The sequence below is a fragment of the Lepisma saccharinum genome, chromosome 25 (assembly GCF_977018435.1).
Source record: "Lepisma saccharinum chromosome 25, izLepSacc3.1, whole genome shotgun sequence".
NCBI lineage: Eukaryota > Metazoa > Arthropoda > Insecta > Zygentoma > Lepismatidae > Lepisma > Lepisma saccharinum.
In genome coordinates this window covers 25,010,225-25,032,498 of record NC_139253.1, presented here as the reverse complement: position 1 = coordinate 25,032,498, position 22,274 = coordinate 25,010,225, and the positions used below count along the sequence as shown (strand labels likewise).

The window sequence follows — 22,274 nt, the reverse complement described above, 5'->3', positions numbered from 1 at the left end:
CCGAACCACTTGTGCCTTCACCCGGGACTCCTTGATTACAAGGCGACGACGCTACCACTGCGCCATCAGGGAGGCCCCCGTATCTCACATATGTATCGTTGGTTTGTGAGAAGCCCATAAAGCAGATGAAATACGTTACATATCGTGACTTTTCTAATTTTGATAGTGATAAATTCGAAAATGATACGAAAGCCGTAGATTGGGAATTGCTGAAACCTATCCATGATATTGAAGACAAAATAAACTATTTTAATTCAAAAATCATCAGCGTCTTTGAAATGCATGCACCTACTAAAACGGCAAGGGTAACTAACTAACTAACTCTCTAGCCTTCTTAAACCCGAAGGTTCATGGCTGCAGCAACACAGGCCTTCCATCTGTCCCTATCTTGAGCAAGATCTATATACTCTTTTCCATCCCTACCGATTTCCCTTAGGTCCATCTCGACGTTGTCTTGGCCTTCCTACTGGTCTCTTACCATCAGGTTTCCCAACAAGAATCCTGTAAACTCCTCTTGCCTCTCCCATTCGTGCCACATGGCCTGCCCACCTAAGTCTTCTTGATTTAATTATTCTAATAATATCTGGACATGAATACAAATTATGTAGTTCTAAATTGTGTAACCTTCTCCACTCACCTGTCTCCTCATCCCTTTTAGGTCCAAATATTTTCCTAAGGATCCTATTTTCAAATACTCTCAATTTATGTTCCTCTTTCAATGTAAGGGACCAAGTTTCACACCCATATAATACTACAGGCAAAATTACGGTCTTGTATATTTTAACTTTTAGTTTCTTAGATATTAAACGAGAAGACAAAAGTTTATGAAGAGAGAAGTAACATGCATTTTCTGAATTAAGCCTACTTTTTATTTCCTCTTTAATATAATTTTCATTTGTTAATATTACTCCTAAGTATTTGAATTTGGAAACTGTTTCAAACGAGTTGTTATCAATAATTAGATTTTGATTATTACCTAACACTTGGTTTCGGCCTGTAAGCATATATTTAGTTTTCTCTTTGTTAACTTCCAAACCTATCTCTTTAGCAGTTTTGAAAAATATTTTAGCATTATTCTTAATTGTATTCACATCATTCCCCAGTAAGTCTACATCATCAGCATATGCTAACAACTGAGTCACACCATTTAATTTTAGTCCTTCTTTAGTTTCGTTTACCTTCCTAACAGCATATTCTAAGGCAAAATTAAAGAGCAATGGAGATAATGCATCTCCTTGTTTTAACCCATCATGAATTGTAAATTTGTCAGACATATTAATACCCACACGAATTTTACTTTCTGTTTCACTGGTGCATACTCTTATCATACTAACAAGCTTCTTAGGTATTCCAAACTCTACTAATATATTATATAATTTATCTCTTTTGACCGAATCATATGCTTTTTTGAAATCAATGAATAGCTGATGGACATTTTGATTATATTCCCACTTTTTTTCAAGTGTCTGTCTGATGTGAAAAATTTGATCTGTAGTTGATCTGTTGCGTTTAAATCCACATTGATAATCACCTATAATTTCATTAGCATATGGGGTTAGTCTTGTTAAGAGAATGTTAGATAATATTTTATATGTTGTTGAGAGTAGAGAAATTCCACGGTAATTATTGCAGTTCATTTTATCACCTTTTTTAAACACAGGAACAATTATGGATTCTTTCCACTGTTGAGGGATTTCTTCTTTATTCCATATTAAACAAATTAATTTATGAATTTGACATATTAATGAATTTCCACCATATTTAATTAACTCAGCTGGTATTAAATCAATGCCAGGTGTTTTGTTATTCTTTAGCCTTTTAATAGCATCTTTAACTTCAGTCAAGTTAGGTTCTTGAAATAAAGGTTCTGCTGTGTGTACTTCATTCACTTCTGATTTATCTCCTACATGGACATTTAAAAGGTCATTAAAGTAGTTCTTCCATCTATTTAGAATATCGCTTGGGTCAGCTAGAAAATCACCGTCTTTATCTTTTATCAAGTTTACTTTAGGTTGCCACCAGTAGCGGCTCGTGCCTAAAATAACAGGTGAAGAAGTATATTTATAGGCAATGAAAACAAATAGTAAGTGCCAGTGCCCCCCCCCCCAAATTTAAAACGTCTTTTTTGTCTTCATCCGTCCATCTGGAAAATGGTGTCTGCAACAAATTACACACTAAGTCATTTACTGGGTTCATTGTAGAAACCACAGCTCAACACATGAACACAACACACGATAGGAAACGCGAAACACACACGCGGAACAAGATCTCGCGAGAACGCGAAGATTTTGACACAAGCACTGGATGCGATGTTTTCTCCGACGAGAGAACTGCTTCATCTAGAAGGCGACACCCGTTCAAGGCCAACGCTAGGTGACGTCACCGTTGCCATGACAACCGGCTAAGTTTTCCGCAACCTAGCGGTGTCTGCTCTTGGGTTGGGACGAACTCAATACGTGCGTAGCGCCGAGCGGCGTGTTATTTGAGTATTATCGTGTGCGTTCTGCTGGGAAATAGTTTAATTTAACAAGCAAATGAAAAATGTCAATATTAATTTGAAAATTAGTGAAAACATCTGCACTTGTTGCACTTGGCCAGCCGCCACTGGTTGCCACCCCTTTCTAAACTCATTTACACCTTTATATAAATCTCTGATATTTTTATTTTTGCTGTTTGTTTCAATTTCGTTAATTTTGCTTTTCAAGTAATCTCTTTTTTTACTTCTAAACGTGCGGTTAACTTCTCGCTTTATTCTATTATAATTGTTTACATTTGTATCATCAGAGTTATTTAACCACCTAAGTCTAGCCTGATTTCTTATTTCTATTAGATTATGACATTCATTATCAAACCATGGCTTACTTTTTCTCGGTTTATGGTATCCTATACTTTCTTTAGCTGCTGATTCTATTGCATTACGTATGTGCTCCCAATTCTTATTTACGTCTGTTTCATTTATATTTTCATCATCATTTAAATCCTGCAAAACATCAAATCTATTTGACAGTTTAATTTGGTAATCTTTCTTAATTCTTTCATCAGGAAACTTTCCTGTATCAAATTTTAGAACTTTTAGATTTTGTTGCTTATGATTTATCACTGAGAGTCTTTCTCTTAATTTAGCAATTACTAAATAATGGTCACTGGCACAGTCAGCACCTCTATGTGTACGAACGTCAATTATACTAGTATGCCTTCTCTTATCAATGAGAATATGATCTATCTGATTATGAGTTTTACCATCTGGAGAAGACCAGGTAAATTTATGGATATCTTTATGTTTAAAAGTGGTACTTTTCACAATTAAATTCTTTGAGGTTGCAAAATTAATCAATCTTATACCATTATCATTACTTAATTCATGAAGACTTTCTTTACCAATCGTGGGTTTAAATGTCTCTTCTTTGCCAATCTGTGCATTACATCACCTAACAGAATTTTCATATCATACTGAGAAAATTTATCAAAGACCTGTTCTAATTCTGTATAAAAATCATCTTTGGTATTATCACCTTTATCTTCCGTTGGTGCATGTATGTTTATTAAAATAATTTTACACCACCTACCCTGTAAAACTGCATATGATATCCTATCATTAATAAATTCTACTGTTTTAAGAGCTGAGATAATTCTATTATTTATGAAAAAGCCTGTTCCAAAATTATGATTTTCAGTACCACCATAGAAAAAAGTATAATTTTTAGTTTTACAATTCCCTTCTCCTGGCCACCTAACTTCCTGGACAGCTACTACATCTAATTTATACTTAACTATCTCATTAACTGTACACTGAAATGCCCCAGGCCGGTAAAGGCTCAGAACATTCCAGGTGCCTACTTTAATATCCTTATTCCTAACGTAGATCTTATCCTTAGTCCAGGGACCTCCCAAAGTAGTCCCCACCCGGAGATCCGAACGGGGGACTATTTTACCTCCGGAATATTTTACCTTGGGAACATCCATGGCCTTATATTGCTGATTCTTGACATGGCTTTTTTACAGTGCAGACTTGTCAGCTCTACGCCTAACCCCCAATATGAATGGAGGAACTACTACAGAAGACAAACACAAACACATTAGACAGCACAACTACTACACAAGACACACACAAACACATCACAACTATAACACAATATAAACACAAACACACCACAACTACTACACAAGACAAACACAAACAGATTAGACAGCACAACTACTACGCAAGACAAAACAAACATACTAGACAGCACAACTACAACACAAGACACATACATACACACCTCCGATACTACACAAGACAAATAGAAACACATTAGACAGCATAACTAGTACACAAGATAAACACAACCACACTAGACAGCACAGCTACTACACAAGACAAACCCTTTCGATTTTTACCAAACGTACCCACTTTGGGTACGTTTGGTAAAACTATGGGCACATTTGGTAACACTGTGGGCACATATAGCAACAAGGTAGGCACATTTGGTGAAACTGTGGTCCAGTTTATTCGTTACTTTTAAAAGCAGATTCCGTTAAAATTGGGTCTACTGAATGAATATATTCGCTACTGATTCATCATTGGATTGCCACTTTGGCTGCACGTGTCCTAGCCGAAATGCAACAACGTGGACCTCGGATACTCCCCCCATCAGCACAAAAGCACCACAAGGCATCCGGACACAAACCTGCAGATATCAAACTTGCAACGAGACTTGCAAGGGTAGGTGAAAGAAATACTCCATGGATCACAGATAATGTAAAACTAGTAATGAACTCAGGAATAATGCCTTACGTAAATTTAAACGAACAAATAACCCACACGACAGGCTACAATACAAAGACCCCCGTAACTTCACAACGTCAATTACAAGGCAGGAAAAGAAAGCATATTTCACATCCCATATAAACAGCAGAAATATGAACACACGTGGTACCTGGCAAAAATTAAAAGATTTAGATATTGTTGATAAATCTACAAATAATATTGATGTCCTTCCATCTAATCTTAGGGATGCAGATGTTATAAACAACCATTTTGTTAGCGTAACACAGAATCTCAATTTTTCTGAAACACTTATCCAAGAACAGTACAATTACTTCATGACAAACAAGAATGAGAATACCACAGATTTATGTTTCACAATGAAAACAATAATAGAACTTGACATATACAGTGCGTCCATTTCGATCTGCAGCCGAGAGATCGGGAGAAACGTGGCGGGCGGCGCTGACGGAGATGCCGACATTTGAGGCCTGTAATGTACGCTTATTTTTGTGGGCATCTTGCAAAACGAGCACTAACCTGTGTTATAACACGCAAAAGTTCTTCTGTAATTCTTCCAAGTTCCACCCTTATATACACAAATAAATACGCTTTAGAAATTATATTAAGAGCCACAGATAATACTCTGTAAAACATTTTAATCATAGTTTTGACCAGTAACGTCCTGCTTAAGTTTATATCCTTGAAAGAGTTTTGTGTCGATGGGGATCGTTTGGAGGTTTCGAATGTGCAACACTGTATCAAGATTACGCTGCAGACGAACCGTTAAAAGCTAATGGTGTTCGTGAGCTTCCTTGCAATCCGAAATCTCCTAGCTCAAGTATTTTGTTCCTTCGCGACTACAGAGCGCAGGCAGATGTAAACCAAGAGCGTGTTAATTTCGTACTGTGCGTAAGAGTGTTATTCTTGGTTACTTGCCGTTACTTGTTTGTGTTATTGCAGTGTGTATGTGTGTTGTGTCAGTCAGACGATTGGAATGCCAGCCGCAAGGTTCACGTTAGACCAAAGAATTTTTATGTATGACACTTACGTGAAAACAGACTCGTGTCGAGACGTGTGTAGGCAATTTGTACAGAAATTCCCAGGCGTTTCACCTCCACATAGAGATACGGTTAGACGTCTTGTCCTTAAATTACGAGAAACTGGATCGTTAAATTTTAAAACACCTAAGCAAAAACGACGGATTCTAACCGAAGCAAAACTCGATGAAATTGGTGCAGCGTTAGAACGTTCTCCAAACAAACTTCTACGCCGTGTTTCACAGGAGATGGGCGTGTCAAAATCATCAGCACATACAGCCACTAAGCTACTAAAATTAAAACCGTACAGAGTTTCTATAGTGCAAGAATTACGGCCCCCTGACAACGTAAGTAGAGTAAATTTCTGTAATTGGGTTTTGCAGAATATTGTATATGGTATTGTTGATCCACAGTTAATAATTTTTTCGGATGAGGCATGGTTTCACTTGCGTGGTCATGTTTGTTCACAGAACAATAGATACTGGAGCACTGAAAATCCCCGAATAATACACGAAGTTCCGTTACACGATGCAAAAATTGGTGTGTGGTGTGCTGTAAGTGCCAAAAGAATAATAGGGCCTATATTTTTTGAAGACACAATAAATTCAGAGAGGTACCGCACACAAATACTCGCGCCGTTTTTTCAGTTGTTATCAGATAATGAGAGACAATATGGGTATTTTCAACAAGATTCGGCCACAGCCCATACCGCCGCTGATTCTTTGGACGCTATAAGGGAGGTGTTTGATGACAGAATCATTTCAAGAGGTTTATGGCCTTCACGTTCGCCAGATCTTACCGTATGTGACTATTATTTGTGGGGAACCTTGAAAAATAGAGTCTACCGAAATAACCCTCATAGCATCGACGAACTAAAAGACAATATAAGGGCAGAACTAGGAAGAATTACGGAAGAAGAACTTTTGCGTGTGAATCAAAATTTCATCAAACGATGCCAGGAATGTGTGAATGTAGGTGGACATCACTTTGAACAACTCTTATAACACAGGTTAGTGCTAGTTTTGCAATATTTATATAAATGTCTGCATATGTCCATAAAAATATGCGGGCATTACAGGCCGCAAATGTCGGCACCTCCGTCAGCGCCGCCCGCCACGTTTCTCCCGATCTCTCGGCTGCAGATCGAAATGGACGCACGGTATAAGGCAATACATAGTATACACTCAAATGCAGCTGGAGCTGATAAAATCACAGTTAAAATGTTAAAGATATCGCTTCCCTTTGTACTACCTGCACTAACACAAATCATCAATTTCTCTATCTGCACTGGAGAATTTCCCTCCATATGGAAGGAAGCTCACGTAATCCCACTAGCAAAGAAGAAGAATATTCAAAGTCTTGATGACCTCAGACCAATAAGCTTGCTGCCTGTTGTCTCCAAAATTATTGAAAAAGTAGTGTGTCAGCAACTCACCAAATTTGTTGATGCGAACAATATATTACCAGAATTACAGTCAGGTTTTCGCAGTAAACATACTCTATGTGATCAAAATTATCCGGACACACCGCAAAACGTGTGTTTATCATAGAGGGCGACACAGTACTGCTATCTACCGCGTGGAACACATAGTCAGCGAACTCAGTAGTCTGCAGACAGTGTGAGACAGAAGTATGGGATGGTCTGAGGAACTCGCAGACTTTCAACGTGGTCAGTTGGTTGGATGCCACTTGTGTAGGAAGTCTGTGTGTGAGATTTCCACCCTCCTAAACATCCCTCTGTCCACTGTTTCCGATGTTATGGTTAAGGGATATGTACAACCCAAAAGCGTGCAGGCCAACTTCCCATGCTCACCTCCAGAGACCATCGAGTGTTGAAGAGGGTCGTACAGCATTATCGTCAATCATCCATCGCCACCATCAAACAGAAATTCTGAACTTCATCAGGATCTACTCCAACCACCATTACTGTTTGGCACAAGGTGCGGCAACTTGGTTTCCTGGCCGAGCAGCTGTCCATAAGTCAAACATCACACAGACAAATGCCAAACACCGTCTCGTGTGATGCAAGGAGCGTTGAAACTGGACCATAGAACAGTGGAAAACCGTTGTGTGGAGTGATGAATCACGGTGCACAATGTGGCGATCCGATGGTAGGGTGTGGTTGTGGCGAATGCCTGGTGAACAACATCTACCAGCCTGTGTAGTGCCGACAGTGAAATTCGGAGGTGGTGGGGTTACAGTGTTGTCATGTTTCTCCTGGTGGGGACTTGGCCCCTTGTTGCTTTACATGGCAATGTCACGGCACAAGCTTACGTTGACATTTTAACAACTTTCATGCTTCGTACCATCGAAGACCAGTTCGGGGATGACCAGTGTGTCTTTCAACACGACCGAGCACCGTCCATACTGCAGGGCTTGTGGGGGAGTTGTTTGACGACAACAACGTCCCACTAATGGACGGGCGTGCGCAGAGTCCTGATTTGAATCCCATAGAACATATCTGGGATGTTTTGGAATGCCGACTTCGTGCTAGACCACACCGATACACATCAATACCTCTTCTCATTCTGGCACTCTACGAGAAACGGGCTGCCATTCCTCAGAACCTTCCGGCACCTGATTGAAAGTATGTTTGTAAGAGTGAACGCTGTCATTAAGGCTAAGGGTGGGCCAACACTGTATTGACTGCCAGTGTTCCCGATGGATGGTTGCCCAAACTTGTACTTTATTTTCAGGTGGGTGTCCGGATACTTCTGATCACATAGAGTAGTACTGCCACTGCACTCACATCATTTCATGGATGAATGGAGTGCAGTCATACTAGGCCTCCTAGACCTCAGCAAAGCCTTGCATAGTGTACGGCATGATCTACTTTTAGCTAAACTCAGATATTATAACTTCAGCCCATTAGCAATCAAGTTGTTCAACTCGTATCTTACAGACGGACACCAGAAAGTAAAAATGCCTGGCACTCCACTATCATTTTCAAAATCTGTGCCAATAAAAACTGGGGTGCCTCAGGGATCAATATTGGGCCCACTACTGTTTACTTTATACACATCAGACTTATTGAGAGCAATACAAACATGTACATATCATTTCTATGCTGATGACACACAGATATACCTACCTACCACGCCAAATACAGTTAGACGTGATGTTATGGTCCTCAACGATGAATTAAAAAGAATTTCCGCCTGGTGTGATTCCAATGCACTTATATTAAATCCCAAAAAATCCACATACATGTTACTGGGGAAGAGACAAACAATTACGAACAAGTATAATGACATAGTCTTGAAGATACGTGGGACGTGCATACCGCATAAAACAACATCAAAAACCTGGGTTTGGTGATTGATAGTTCTCTCACTTGGACAGAACACATGAATGGACTGTGTAGAAAATTATTCTACATTCTCAGGAATTTACATAGGTCTCAAAATTATCTAACGGAAAATGTTAAACTGAAGCTCGTTGAGCTCTTATTGTGGTCACTCTTTGATTACTGTGATGTAGTTTATGGTCCTGGGGTCTCAGCCAGAGATAAAAGGAAAATTCAGGTGATGCAAAATTCTTGTATACGATTTGCATTGAACATAAGAAAATATGAACATATCCTGCCTCATTTGAACACAAAGAAAATATTAACAATGGACAGAAGAAGGCATCTGCACTATATCACCTTCATAAACAACATTTTGAAAGTAAGTAAACCAGATTATCTATTTAGAAAACTTAAAATAGGCACTCAAATACACTCACACTTCACGCGAGGGCGTAACAAACTTTTTACATGTCATTACGGTACCGCCTCCTTCAAATCATCATTCTCGGTAAATGCAGTTTCAACCTGGAATAAATTGCCCATAACTATAACTAACCAATCAACACTGCATGCTCTTAAATCCACAGCAAAGGACTCTCTACTATGTAAACAGTTTGAATCTAGAAGCACACACGAATAAAAATACATCCCACAATGTATTAATGTCAATGTAAGAATTTGATATTACTTCATGTCAAATATTTCTGTTCTTGCACCATCAAACATTAACAAATATGCATTTACGTGTACATGTGTGTGTGTGTGTGCCTATATATATACACTTAAAATTGTATTTAGAATTTAGTTTTATGTGTATACATATACTCATTAATTGTATCTTTACAGTTCTTATTTTATTTTAAATTGTAAGTGCATTTTTCTTTCATCTTTCTTACTTATTTACTATTATTATTATTTTAGGTGTGGTTAGGTTAGGTGGGAGAACAGTGTACGCTAAACCTCGCCCGCTCAAGAAAGATATATTATTATTATTATTATTAATATTTGCGTTTTAATTAAAATAAGTAGTGTGCTTTCGCGTACTGATAAATGTCTAAAAGATAATACAATTTAGCTTCTCAATTTTTTTTTCTTTTATTTGTGGCGATTTTATCTTGATATCAAGCCAGAGTCGCCAGGATTAGTTCATTAATATCTTGGATAATATTTGCATTTCAATTAAAATAAATAGTGTCCTAAAGAAGGTCTAATAGAAAGTACAATTTTGTTGCTCAAAATTTTTAATTTTTTATTTTAACGATTTTATCTTGATATCATACCAGAGTTAATTAATATCTTAGTTAATATTTGCGTTTTATTTAAAATAAATAGTGTGCTTTCGTGTGCTAACGAATGCCTAAAAGATAGTACAATTTGGTTGCTGAAAAATATTATTTTGATTTGTGGCGATTTTATTTGATATCAAGGCAGAATCGCCACAATAAACTAACTAATATCTTCATTAATATTTGTGTACTTATTAAAATAAATAGTGTGCTTTCGTGTGCTAACGAATGCCTAAAAGATAGTACAATTTGGTTGCTGAAAAATATTTTTTTTGATTTGTGGCGATTTTATCTTGATATCAAGCCAGAATCGCCACAATAAACCCACTAATATCTTGATTAATATTTATGTGCTTATTAAAATAAATAGTGTGCTTTCATGTGCTAACGATGTGCAAACGTCTGAGATATAATTTCATAATTTATTAATATGTGGCGATTTCCACTTGACATACGTCTTTGTAGTGGATCTTTTCAAAACAAGATTAATATCTTTTCTTCTTGCTTTTTCTCAACCCTGTCCTGATATGTTGAATATAGACATAGTGAAAGTATGTCAGCGAAATACCTTAGGCAGCAACTGGCTACATTAGCAGCATCTTTTGTTGTGTGCCTGCATTCATAGCAAGGAAAGGTCAGGGGAATTAGTCCTGACGTAAACATAGAGTGTTATTTCGTCACACTTCTCCTTGCAATTATCAAAGCAGTAAACGTATCGATTTAGGCACAACTAACCGACTACCTCTGGCTTATTTCTGACTTTAAAGATGGGGCTGGATATGTGGCAATCTTAAAACTTGTAACATTTCGCAAGAAACGTGCGATGTTCCACTTGCTGACGGCAATAGACAATTAAAAATGGAAACTGTTCATATGATAGATCATTAGCTTTCTCCAGGCGGGTCAGCTGTTCGATTCCTATGCAAAAGTTTCAATGGCTTACAACGAAAAATATGTTCAAGGTGTTCATATTCGTTGTGGAAATTATGCATATTGTTACTTTATCAGTTATAGTTGCTTTTCGAGTAACTGTAACTCTCCTACTTTTTTAGAAACTTGTAACAGTTTAAGAATTGCTTTCAAGTTTATTTTTTAACAATGAAGTGTTAATTTTGAAAAGAAATTAGGTAGAAAAAGGTAAAGTGCTCCCCTGTACTTTGTACCACGCCATGAAGGCGTATAGAGGGTGTGGAGTTTGGGCCCCACGTTTTCTTGATCACGGACGAAGGTAGGGGTGATGTGATCAGCACCATACCCCAGGCCGCCTTTACCCCCCAGAGTTTCCTCCAGGTACCCACTTTATACGACGCTGGGTGGGCGCCGGAGCAGCTTGAGCAGGTGGGAAAAATCCTGGTTTTCCTCCGCTGGGGATCGAACCCGGTCTCTCGTAGTCAGACGGCCTAACGACTTAGCTACCGTGGAAAATATAAATTTGATGCATTTTCTCTTTGTCTTTTCTGAACGCCGATGCGATGGAATTTAGGTAGAACATGGTAGTCGGCTTAAAAGTGGATATACTGGCTTTCTTTTGTGCTATGTTGATTAAATATGGTTAAAACTCTCTAAAACTCAGCTCCAAATGTAAACTCATTGGAAACAAAATTTGATTAATTATAATGATTTTATTAAATATAAAGCACAATTTAAGCACCAAAAATTGAAAAAAATGGCAAATAATTGCACATTATTTATTTCCGAACAAATGTCTTTACAAGCTTCTGTTTGAAGTGTTGTTTACAAGTTATGAATATCTTCCTTCTTTATTCCTCAAGCTAGTTTCATCCTGTTTATACATAGAGATTAAGTTCTCATTATTCTGTTGTTGTACAATCACGAGCAAAAATAAGTTGAGACATGCATCACAACCTTTTCCTTTCGCAACCCGAATCACACAACAATCTGTATCATTGCATACCATGTCAGGATATGCGTTTTGATAGTTCTTCCTTCTTTATTCCTCAAGCTAGTTTCATCCTGTTTATATATAGAGATTAAGTTCTCATTATTCTGTTGTTGTACAATCTCGAGCAAAAATAAGTTGAGACATGCATCACAACCATTTCCTTTCGCAACCCGAATCACACAACAATCTGTATCATTGCATACCATGTCAGGATATGCGTTTTGGTAGTTAAAGACGATGGCAATTACCACTGGTTTACTCCTTACAGAAGTAATTAATATTCTTTATGCATTGTTTCAGCTGCTGAAATTAAGGACTCGGCAGAAGACGATGGATGGGGACATCAAGAATACGCATCGGCACTTCCAGAAGACCTTCCCCATATTCCTTACAAGTCTGAAAGGCTTTCGGATGAGGAAATGGTGAGAAGATCGAAAGAATTCTACGAGCTCATGGACAAAAGAAGGACCATTCGTTTCTTCAGCAGCGAGCCTGTTCCACTTGAAATAATCGAGAACATAATACGAGCAGCAGGTAAAATGTTCAACATAGGGTTTTCTGCATTTTAATGCCTAAACCATTGAGATATCTTTAAAATCTTAACATTATCAGTTTTCTCGATACAGAAAATTCTATAAATTAATAACTGACGGAAGCCATTTTTTTTCACAATCGCACCTTTGAGTGAAAAAATATACAAGAATTAAATGTCTGCTGACTGATGCATGTTAGTTAATATCGTATCAATCCATGAGATTATATTTTATTTAAAGTCTCTCTGGTGCTTCATGTTGACCAGGGCATTCACTTGTTTATCTCAGTTGTCTCAACCTCTGTAGTATGTAAATAATGCACAGTGTTGTGCTATGCAAACCTCCTGAGGTATTCAGGATATAGGAAGTTCCATCAGCCTATGGAGTCAGCTGTTTGAAATAGAGGCAGTAAAAATCACGATTCGGCATGGAGGAAGGGCTCCATGGCCTGGGGGATATAGAGGTGAGACAGACTGAGAAGGGACTGACTTTTGATTTGGATTGAGGAGAGAGAGGAGCTTAGAGAAAGGAGTTGAGGGAAAGTGAGGCGAGTCCTGGTCAACCTGCGACGAAGCCTAGAGAGGACTTAGTTTATTTTATTCTTCGAATTTATCATCACTCTTCAGATAGACAGGTAATTATCCTAACTCGCCCATGATTCAGGTTCGAAGGTTCATAAAACCCAATGAGTGACCATTGTCTTGTGACGATATGTCGTTTGCAATTGGTCATGTGCATCGATTTATGTGTTTGGTAATGGCGATTATACGGATTAAGTTTTAAAATGACATTTTAGGGTCATATCACTTTAACTGGCAACACTGACAGGTTGAAATTTTGTCAACAGACGTAGCACGTGCCTAAATAGTTGTCATACATTTACATGAAAAATCACAATCTTGCACCGAAGCTTGAATTTTAAGTGTAAAATCTTTCAACGACCTGGGGGCAGTTTCTTTTCTTGTTGGATAATTTTTATGCCAAAATTGTATCCTAGATTAATTGCAGCATAAGGAACTGAAGATGAGTACAATTGAGGTAATATCCGTGGCTTTACATCTAGGTGAAAACCATGTATTGAGTGCGTGCTAAATATGTCAAAATGACAGTCATTCAATATCTCCTGAATAAAACAAGACAATTGGGAATTGCATTTCCAGCTCACAGTAATAACAAGTTGTGATAATGGAGAAGTGAACTGATTTAAAGTTGCATACATATTATTTCCATTAAGTAACACTAAAAATGAACTAAAAATAGTTTTAATTCCTACCTTCCAAAACTAAGCTCGGTCCAGACTTCAAGTCCCTCTTACTGGTAAAGGAAGTGGTTCCCTTTCACATTCTCTGAAAAAAAGGAAATGCACACGAGTTACCTGGAATAGATTGTAAAGATAAATTACAACAATGCGAGTTCTAATTAAACAATTGATTGATTTATATTACTTCGCTCTTCTACCACTTTTGGCTAATCGCGAAAATGAATGATGATATGATGGACACAAAGGTCACCCATGCCTAGACCGGGATTCGAACCACAGATAGCTTCAAAGTGATTCTTCCTGAAGTTCAAAATACATTAAAAGCTTGTCATCTCTTATAACTAATTTAATAACTTATTATGGTAATAGTCGACTGTGATTTTCTTCATTTATGATTCTGAAAAAAACTAATGTTCTACTTTCAATTGAAATACATGCATCCCTCGCATATGCAAGGTGTCTCAAAAGTCTGTACACCCTGTTACGTAGAAGCACGTGTCTTAATTTCGTGCAAAACAAAATAAGAATATCCTGTCACCTCCCCCCTCCCGACACACACCTAAACTGAAACTACTACACAAACTGAACTACATACTATTTTATGGTGTAGACTACATTGCTTTAAGCAGTTCAATGACTTATGGACGCCCTGTAGGCTATATTAAAAATCAATGTCAACCTCTATGATGAAGCTACAACGAAGCTAATGCTGCTGTGCTTATATCCTGGGTAACGCACGTGTCAATATGTTAGTCCTATTATCGTCATCAGTTCATCATCGCCGCGATTAACCCAAAGGGTAGAATAGTGCCAAAATAGAAATTAAAAAGCACAAAATTTTTGTTTTCAGGAACGGCTCCTAGCGGCGCTCACACCGAACCTTGGACTTACGTCGTTGTGTCTGACAAGGAAACAAAAGAGAGATTGAGAGAAATTGTAGAAGAAGAGGAAGAAATAAACTACAGGAAGAGAATGGGTGAGTAACATATAATAATGGAAGAGAAACAGAAATATCTCAAGGTGGTCTCGGCTTCGGTGATCATGAATAATAAATTTCTCTTTTCTTCTTGATTTCTTCCTTCCATCTCTCTCCTTTCTCTCTTTTCTTTCTTTCAATTTCTATATCTTTTTCATTCTTCCTGTTTCTCAAAGTCTTTCTGTCTTTCAATCATTGTACTTCCTCCATCTCATTCTTTCTCTCCTTTTCTTTCTTCCTGTTTCTCTATCTCTTTCTGTCTTTCATATCTTGTTCTTGTTCTATATCTTTCTTTATCTTGTTCTCTTTCCTCCTGTTTATCTCTTTCTGCCTTTCACTCGTTCTTTCTTTCTCTATTACTCTATATATTTCTTTCTGTCATTTTGTTTCTTCCTGTTTCTCTGTATCTATCTGACTTTCACTTCTTGTTCCTTTTTCTATCTCTCTAATTCTTTCTTATTTCCTATTCCTCCTTCCCGCTTCTCTTTCTGCATTTCACTCCTTGTTTCTTTCTCTATCTCTTTCTTCTTCTCTTTCTCCCTGTTACTCTCTTTTTGTTCTTCACTGCTTGTTTCTCCCTCTATCTCTTCACTTTCTGTTTCTTCACCTATTCATCTATTTCTTCATTCTCTCATTTTCTTTCTTCTTGTTTCCCCATGTCCTTCACTTCTTTCACTCCTCCTTTCTTCCTTTATCTCGTTCTTTGTCTCATTTCCTTCCTTCCTGTTTCTGTATCCCTTTGTTTCCCTGTACTTTTCTTTATTTGTGTCTCATATTCATTCTCTTTCTCTCTAATCCCTCTGCGTGTTAGGGATACTTGCTCTACTATAAATAATCCTATGATTTTCATGTACAGTCCGTTTGCGTTAGTAGTGACCATCTATGCAAGTGCGCATGCGCTAACAGAACGAGTCCATTTGAAAAGTAGGGGTGACGGCTGCAAGTGTAATGCATGTTCCGTGAAAAGCGTCTTTGTTCCACTTCAAAAGAGTTTGTTTCGAACTGTAACAGCCATAAAAGGAAGCGATAATAAACAAGCGAACGCATAAAAGCTAAAAACTGATCTGAAACTCAGACCTCAGTTTCGCACGAGTTTCTCGTTTGGACTAATCCACTCGAGCTAGGCACGTCTTTCGGGGTTGAATAGGTGTGCTAGAGGATGCGCTAAAACTATCTCACGGTATGCAAGAGGAAGCAGAGAAAGTGAAAGGAAAGCGGAAGTAAGAATAATTGAGGCAATATAATTTGCCCCGTGGCGCTGTAGTCGAGTTTTCAACAGCTAGCGAGTGAAGCGAGTGTGGGCGATGTAGTCAGCAGCTTGCATTGCTCCTGCGTTCCTGCGTTGCCAAATTGCCAGCACTAACAAAAGGCGCGAGAGGAGAAAACAAATCACTGTGCATTTAGTTCGCGAGTTTGCCTGAGGCATGTACATGTGGATAGGATCCAGAGGAAAGGAAAAGAAAGTCTGATATTGGTAGAGAAAGAAAATATATTAAAGAGGACTGAGTGAATAAAGGGCTGTACAGAAGCAAATGGAAGTTGCTAAGGGAAGAGAGAATAGGTGTCCAGGTCCTATAATGATCAAGCAAAAGATCGTATTTTAACGATACGACTACAACACTTAGACTGTACATTGTGCAAAAAACTCACGCTTATCTACAGTATATTATTAAAATAGAAACGTGGGAAGCATCCTTGACTTCAATTTGCAAGAATTAACTTCAAAGCTGTTCTTGGTAAAGAAACTGTGGGAACTGTCTCAAACCTTCCAAAAATTACCATGGAAATGTGTCAATTGTTTCAGTTCACTAAGATTTGACAATTTTCTCACTCATGACGCCTGCAGACATAGTAAAGTACAAGAATCAACTCTTCATACTGAACGTACGTGTTTTAATAAATTCTCGTTCATTCTTTCTGATCTCGACACTACTGATAACAAACAGTTTACAAATGATATCTGTATAATGCTATGTGGATTTTTGAAAATTTATTAATTCTTTGTCATCTCGGCACCACTCGCCACTTGTAAGCTCTCATTTTCCTCGTATTTGCTACTTTTACCCATCCAATTAGACATTTCATTCTTCCCTGTCCAAAAGAGAAACATGTATGTAACAAATGTGCTCATGATGATAATAAATTTATTGATTGATTGATTCTACATTTGCGTTTAACTGTACGAGGTCACAAAATAAGACTGCCGTCTAAAATTCTGGTTTGTATCCTTCTAAATGCATGCATGAGAACTACTACATGTGAAACTGTCCCCTCCCTATGGGAAGAAAATATGGCGCTTGTTGAAATTGAATCTTGGTGATATCTGAATCTAAGTATGCACGCCGCCATATCAATAGCCTGAATAATATTTTATTTTGTAGTGTTGAATCATACCAATTAAACGTTTATAAGAAACTTAAATGTAGAACTTATTCAAACCTTATTATTTACAATGTCGTGCTTAATTATATTGCATTCTTTCAAGGTGACAAATGGACCACGGATCTGAAACCTCTGCGCACAAATTGGGTGAAGGAATATCTGACTGCGGCGCCGCATCTTATTCTCGTCTTCAAACAAATGTACAGCTTCAAGACGGATGGAACCAAGAAAATTCATTACTACAATGAAATGAGTGTCAGCTTAGCCTGTGGAATCCTCCTTACTGCCATCCACGTATGTAAAACTATCACCATATTTCACTAAAACAACCATCAAACGTCTGCCTCTTGATTGGTCAGAGAATGGGGCAATATTCTTTTAATGCATCAAACATCATGTAAAAATATCAGTCTTCCTCTTAAGGATATTCTCCAAACATTCTGGGCTTGAATACAAACTTTCTACAATATAAACCATCAGTATTCTGTCCAAGAATTGTATCAAAATAAATTGGTCCTCTTCAACGAATACAGATGTTGGTGTCTAATGACCTTTGGGTGCATCTAGATTGACGGTTGTTTTGCATTTAATTCATAGAAGTTATTAAATCAAATGTTCCGTACATCAACAACTACCCTTGAACCGAAAACTGCATACTTTGAGAGCACTGTCGTGCCTCCACTGGATATTGAACCCTGGTCCCCTTGATTACAAAGCGACTTTATCACTACGCCATCTGGGAGGTCAATGTTTGCATATATATTAGTGGTGTGTATGTTGTGTGTGTTATCCTGTAATTGTATTAAAACCAAATGTATACAGATGGACGGAAAAACAGTGTTTTACATGATTTGGATTCATACGATATGTGCAACTATAGTGGGTATGGTTTCGAAGCTACACTGTTTACAATAAACCTTTTATGAGGAAGAAATTATTTGAACATCATTTTACACATAATTTACTTAAATTATTAAAATGTTCAATTAGGATCAATTGCTAACCCAAAGTACTTTTGGAAGAGAAAGATTGAATGAGAAAACAATTTCATTTGTCTTAGTTTGTGAAAATTTCCAAATGCATTGCAGATATCCTACAAAGTGTATATATAATACATATGCATGCTCTCGTTGGAAAAATGCATCCAAGTGCATCGGTCTAATATTTCATGGCTTGAAATGTAGGTCCTTAAATGTGTTATCCACTTATAATCTATCAAGCAATATCCTTTAAAGCTAAACATTCAGTTGTTTCAATTTTACTCCAGTCTTACTTATTGAGATCTTTGTGTGATTAACTCTTAAATTTGCAGTATGCAGGACTCGTGTCACTGACCAGCACTCCCCTCAATTGTGGACCAGCCCTACGTGCCCTTACTGGGAGACCAAACTATGAAAAGTTAGCCCTTCTGATGCCTGTTGGATACCCAGCGGAGGATGCCACTGTCCCTGATCTCCAGAGAAAACCACTCGACGAGATACTGGTCCACATATGAACTTAGTTATTTTCATTGCTAATCAATGTGTAATTTAAATCAGAGATGTAACAAGATACTAAAACAATTACTTATTTACTCTATGATGAAGATATGTGAACATTTGTATTATTGTGATATGTGTGTATGTTTATGTGTGACATTGGGTTGGATGTCAATGTTAATGGAGTCATCTATAGTTGGGTTTTGTATACTTTTAAAGTGTAATATGAAGTGATGAGCGTAACCTATGTTTGTCGAAATAACATCATTCAGTATAGCTATAGAGTGTGTCACATTGCATATACATATACAGGGTGTCTCATCTAACATTGCGACCTGAAATATTTCGTGAACAACAACAAATATTGAAAAACTGCTTTCGCAGATATATATGTATGAGAGGGGCACATGTACGTAAGGAAATAAAATTTTCAACACAAACTGTTTTTTTATGGAAACCCAATTTTATTTTCAGCTCATTTGAAAGTACGGAAAAAATCATTAAGAATGACGTTTGTTACATTATAATACGTCAAGTAGCTCTTAAGTAATTGTAACCTGAAGTAGAGCGTGAAGGCGCATCCTTCACTAAGCCTGTCGGCAGAGCCGAGAGCAAATGCCGTCGTGCATACAGCCTGCACGCATGTGCTGCATTTTTCCTACACTCGCCACAGATAAGTATCATCCCGGCCTTTTCAGAGTCTAAAAATACTATTTTCTCAACAACAGTTCTGACGTACGTACACTATCACAAACATCTTTTTAATTAGTGCACTTTGTTACGCCCTTGCTTTATTTGATAAATTTGATAAATCAATTTGTAGGAAAAAATGTATAAGCTGCAAAGTTTAAAAGTTGAAAACTTAAAGATTTGTCATGACCAAACTAGAAGAGTTGATTGTTCGAATGTACTAAAAATTATGACGTAAATAAACGAACACCAATTAAAAATTAGAAATATGTTAATGTACTAACATTTATGTATGTAACTGATGGCGGAATGTTTAAAATTTATACTTTTTAATTAACATTTATTTGTTAACTCAGAAAGATGTATCAGAACCTTTTAGATAATTTGTCAGAGCTTACTTATATACAAACTACACATTTTATTGTAACCCGCAGTTGTTGGAACGTAACAACTTTCCTAAGCACAATTCATAGTATGCAGAAGAGTAACATTTTTGTTACAATACACGAATAGCGTCAAAAGGGGGATATGTATATTACGAGACATGAATCAACTTGTGAGAATGTTTGTTTCAAGCGTCAACTTCAGGTTACAATTACTTGAGAACTACTTGACGTATTACAATGTAACAAACGTCATTCTTAATTAATTTTTCCGTACTTTCAAATGAGCTGAAAATAAAATGGGGTTTCCATAAAAAAAAACTAAGTTTGTGTTGAAAATTGTATTTCCTTACGTAGTTGAACGTATTGTGTCCACTAATTACATGGACCCCTCTCATACCTATATATCTGCGAAAGCAGTTTTTCAATATTTGTTGTTCACGAAATATTTCAGGTCGCAATGTTAGATATGCACACATATGTATGTCAATGAAGGACTAATATTTTTACAACTCATAAACTTCTTTTAAGCATGCTAAATTTCCTTTGACATGTAAAATGTTTGAGTGGCCATACGTTCTTACATGTTTTAGATGTTTGAATAGTGCCGATTAGAATAAACACTAGCTCACCCCTCTCACACACACACACTTTTGCACGTAGAAATTAGGATCGTGTGAAGCTAACACTGAAATAAGTTCTTAACTCCAATTGCACATGAGTGAAATCAACTTTGCTTTTCCATTCACCCGCAAGTTAACTTGTGATTCATATTACCTTGAAAAAGAAATGGCTAATTATGTAGAATAACTCAAGGATGACTTAATCCAATTAGAACAAATACTCTACGTGTGATGTCATCATTCAAAAATAACGATATATCTCCACCAAGAATTAATTGATTAATTAAATAACGCCTTATTAAATAAACAACATTTCAGAGGAAAAAGTTCCTGTATATACGGTATGTTGTTCTAATCCTAGAAATTCTTCAATTTAAACAACACATAAGAAAATAATCATGTACACTTCTAGCTTAAGTGCTAGTGTGTGCCACAATAAGGATGAAATGAACTCCTGTATCAGGAAATAATAAAGTAAGATCGTTTCGAGGACAATTCAAGTCTAATTAAAAATTAATGGTAATTTTCCATGAATAACCCAAGAATTTTAGCCTAAATTCTGGCTCACTTAGACACAAATCGAAAGAAATGCTGAAAGTCTTTCAGTATTTCGAAATACCTACATACTTTCTAAAATATGTGACTAAAACCTAACTGTTAAATGTGCCTACCTGACAGTGCCTATGGTATTGAATCCGCTTACAGTTATTAAGAAATGAAGTATGAAGCCAACTACATAGCAAAAATTAAAAGGACGAAAATGAAATATAGTAAAATAAGTAATTATAATTGGAGGAAAATGTTGTGTTTTCAATTTTAAATTATTCCATTTTTAGTTCATATGCAAACAATTAGTAGGTGAAGAATATTTAAAGCATTCTATTGTTGGCTTTAGCAGACATTTATCAATATGTCCGACGAAGTTCCTACTGAATTCACAATGTACTTTACACACCAAATTTTCGAAATTATCTCGTTTTGGTGCTACACACCCACTGATCACCAATATTTTTACAACACTGTGAAAGCATTCTAAAAAAGCACAACAAGCACAATAAGGAAACAGCTGGGGTAAAGACAAGGGGACCAATTTTGTGCCTTTTCATACATGTACATAAGCCTATGACTTTATTGTTTGTGTACTTACACGAAGTGTTTAACCGCGCAATTTCAGAAAAAGTTCATAATGTTGTTACTTCATAGATGTGGAAAATGCAACTTGTGATTTGTACAGTACTAATGTAGTGTCAAGATATGTATACATTGCTAACTCTTGTAAATAAACTACTGTTAACTCATATGTTGTGCATAATTTATTCGTCGTAACAATACAGAAATAAATTTTCTGGAATAGAAAAGTGGTTATGAGATAAACTCCAAACACCCTTCCTTCCCCGTTCTAAATAGTTCATAGAAGAATTTCTAATGCAATAGGTACTGCCTTCAAATTCGAGCACTGGAGATTGAAAGTCATACGTGTATAAACCATGGAAACAAAATACAACAATACGCATTATGATTCAAGGCATAAGCGGATCTTGAAAATTTTCTGGGAAGGGCACAGAACCAGTGGTTTGGTCATAACCTCCTCTCGCCCAGTAATTCTAAATAAAAGAACGTCAAAGGCAGAAAAATAAGGCAAAATTAGGACTGACTAATAAAAATACTATACGTAACCCCCCA

At 37.0% G+C, this 22,274-nt stretch overlaps 1 protein-coding gene across 1 annotated transcript in view; it reads left to right on the top strand.

The window, feature by feature from the left end:
* Positions 1–21,883, top strand: part of Iyd (Iodotyrosine deiodinase) — a 38,206-nt gene extending 16,323 nt beyond the window's left edge. The window contains exons 2-5 of the mRNA XM_083111261.1: positions 12,566–12,799; positions 14,910–15,035; positions 17,521–17,711; positions 18,730–21,883. Of these exons, the coding sequence (XP_082967387.1) occupies positions 12,566–12,799; positions 14,910–15,035; positions 17,521–17,711; positions 18,730–18,912 (734 nt within the window). The 3' untranslated portion in view covers positions 18,913–21,883. The remainder of the gene's footprint in view (positions 1–12,565; positions 12,800–14,909; positions 15,036–17,520; positions 17,712–18,729) is intronic.
* Positions 21,884–22,274: the final 391 nt, after the last annotated feature.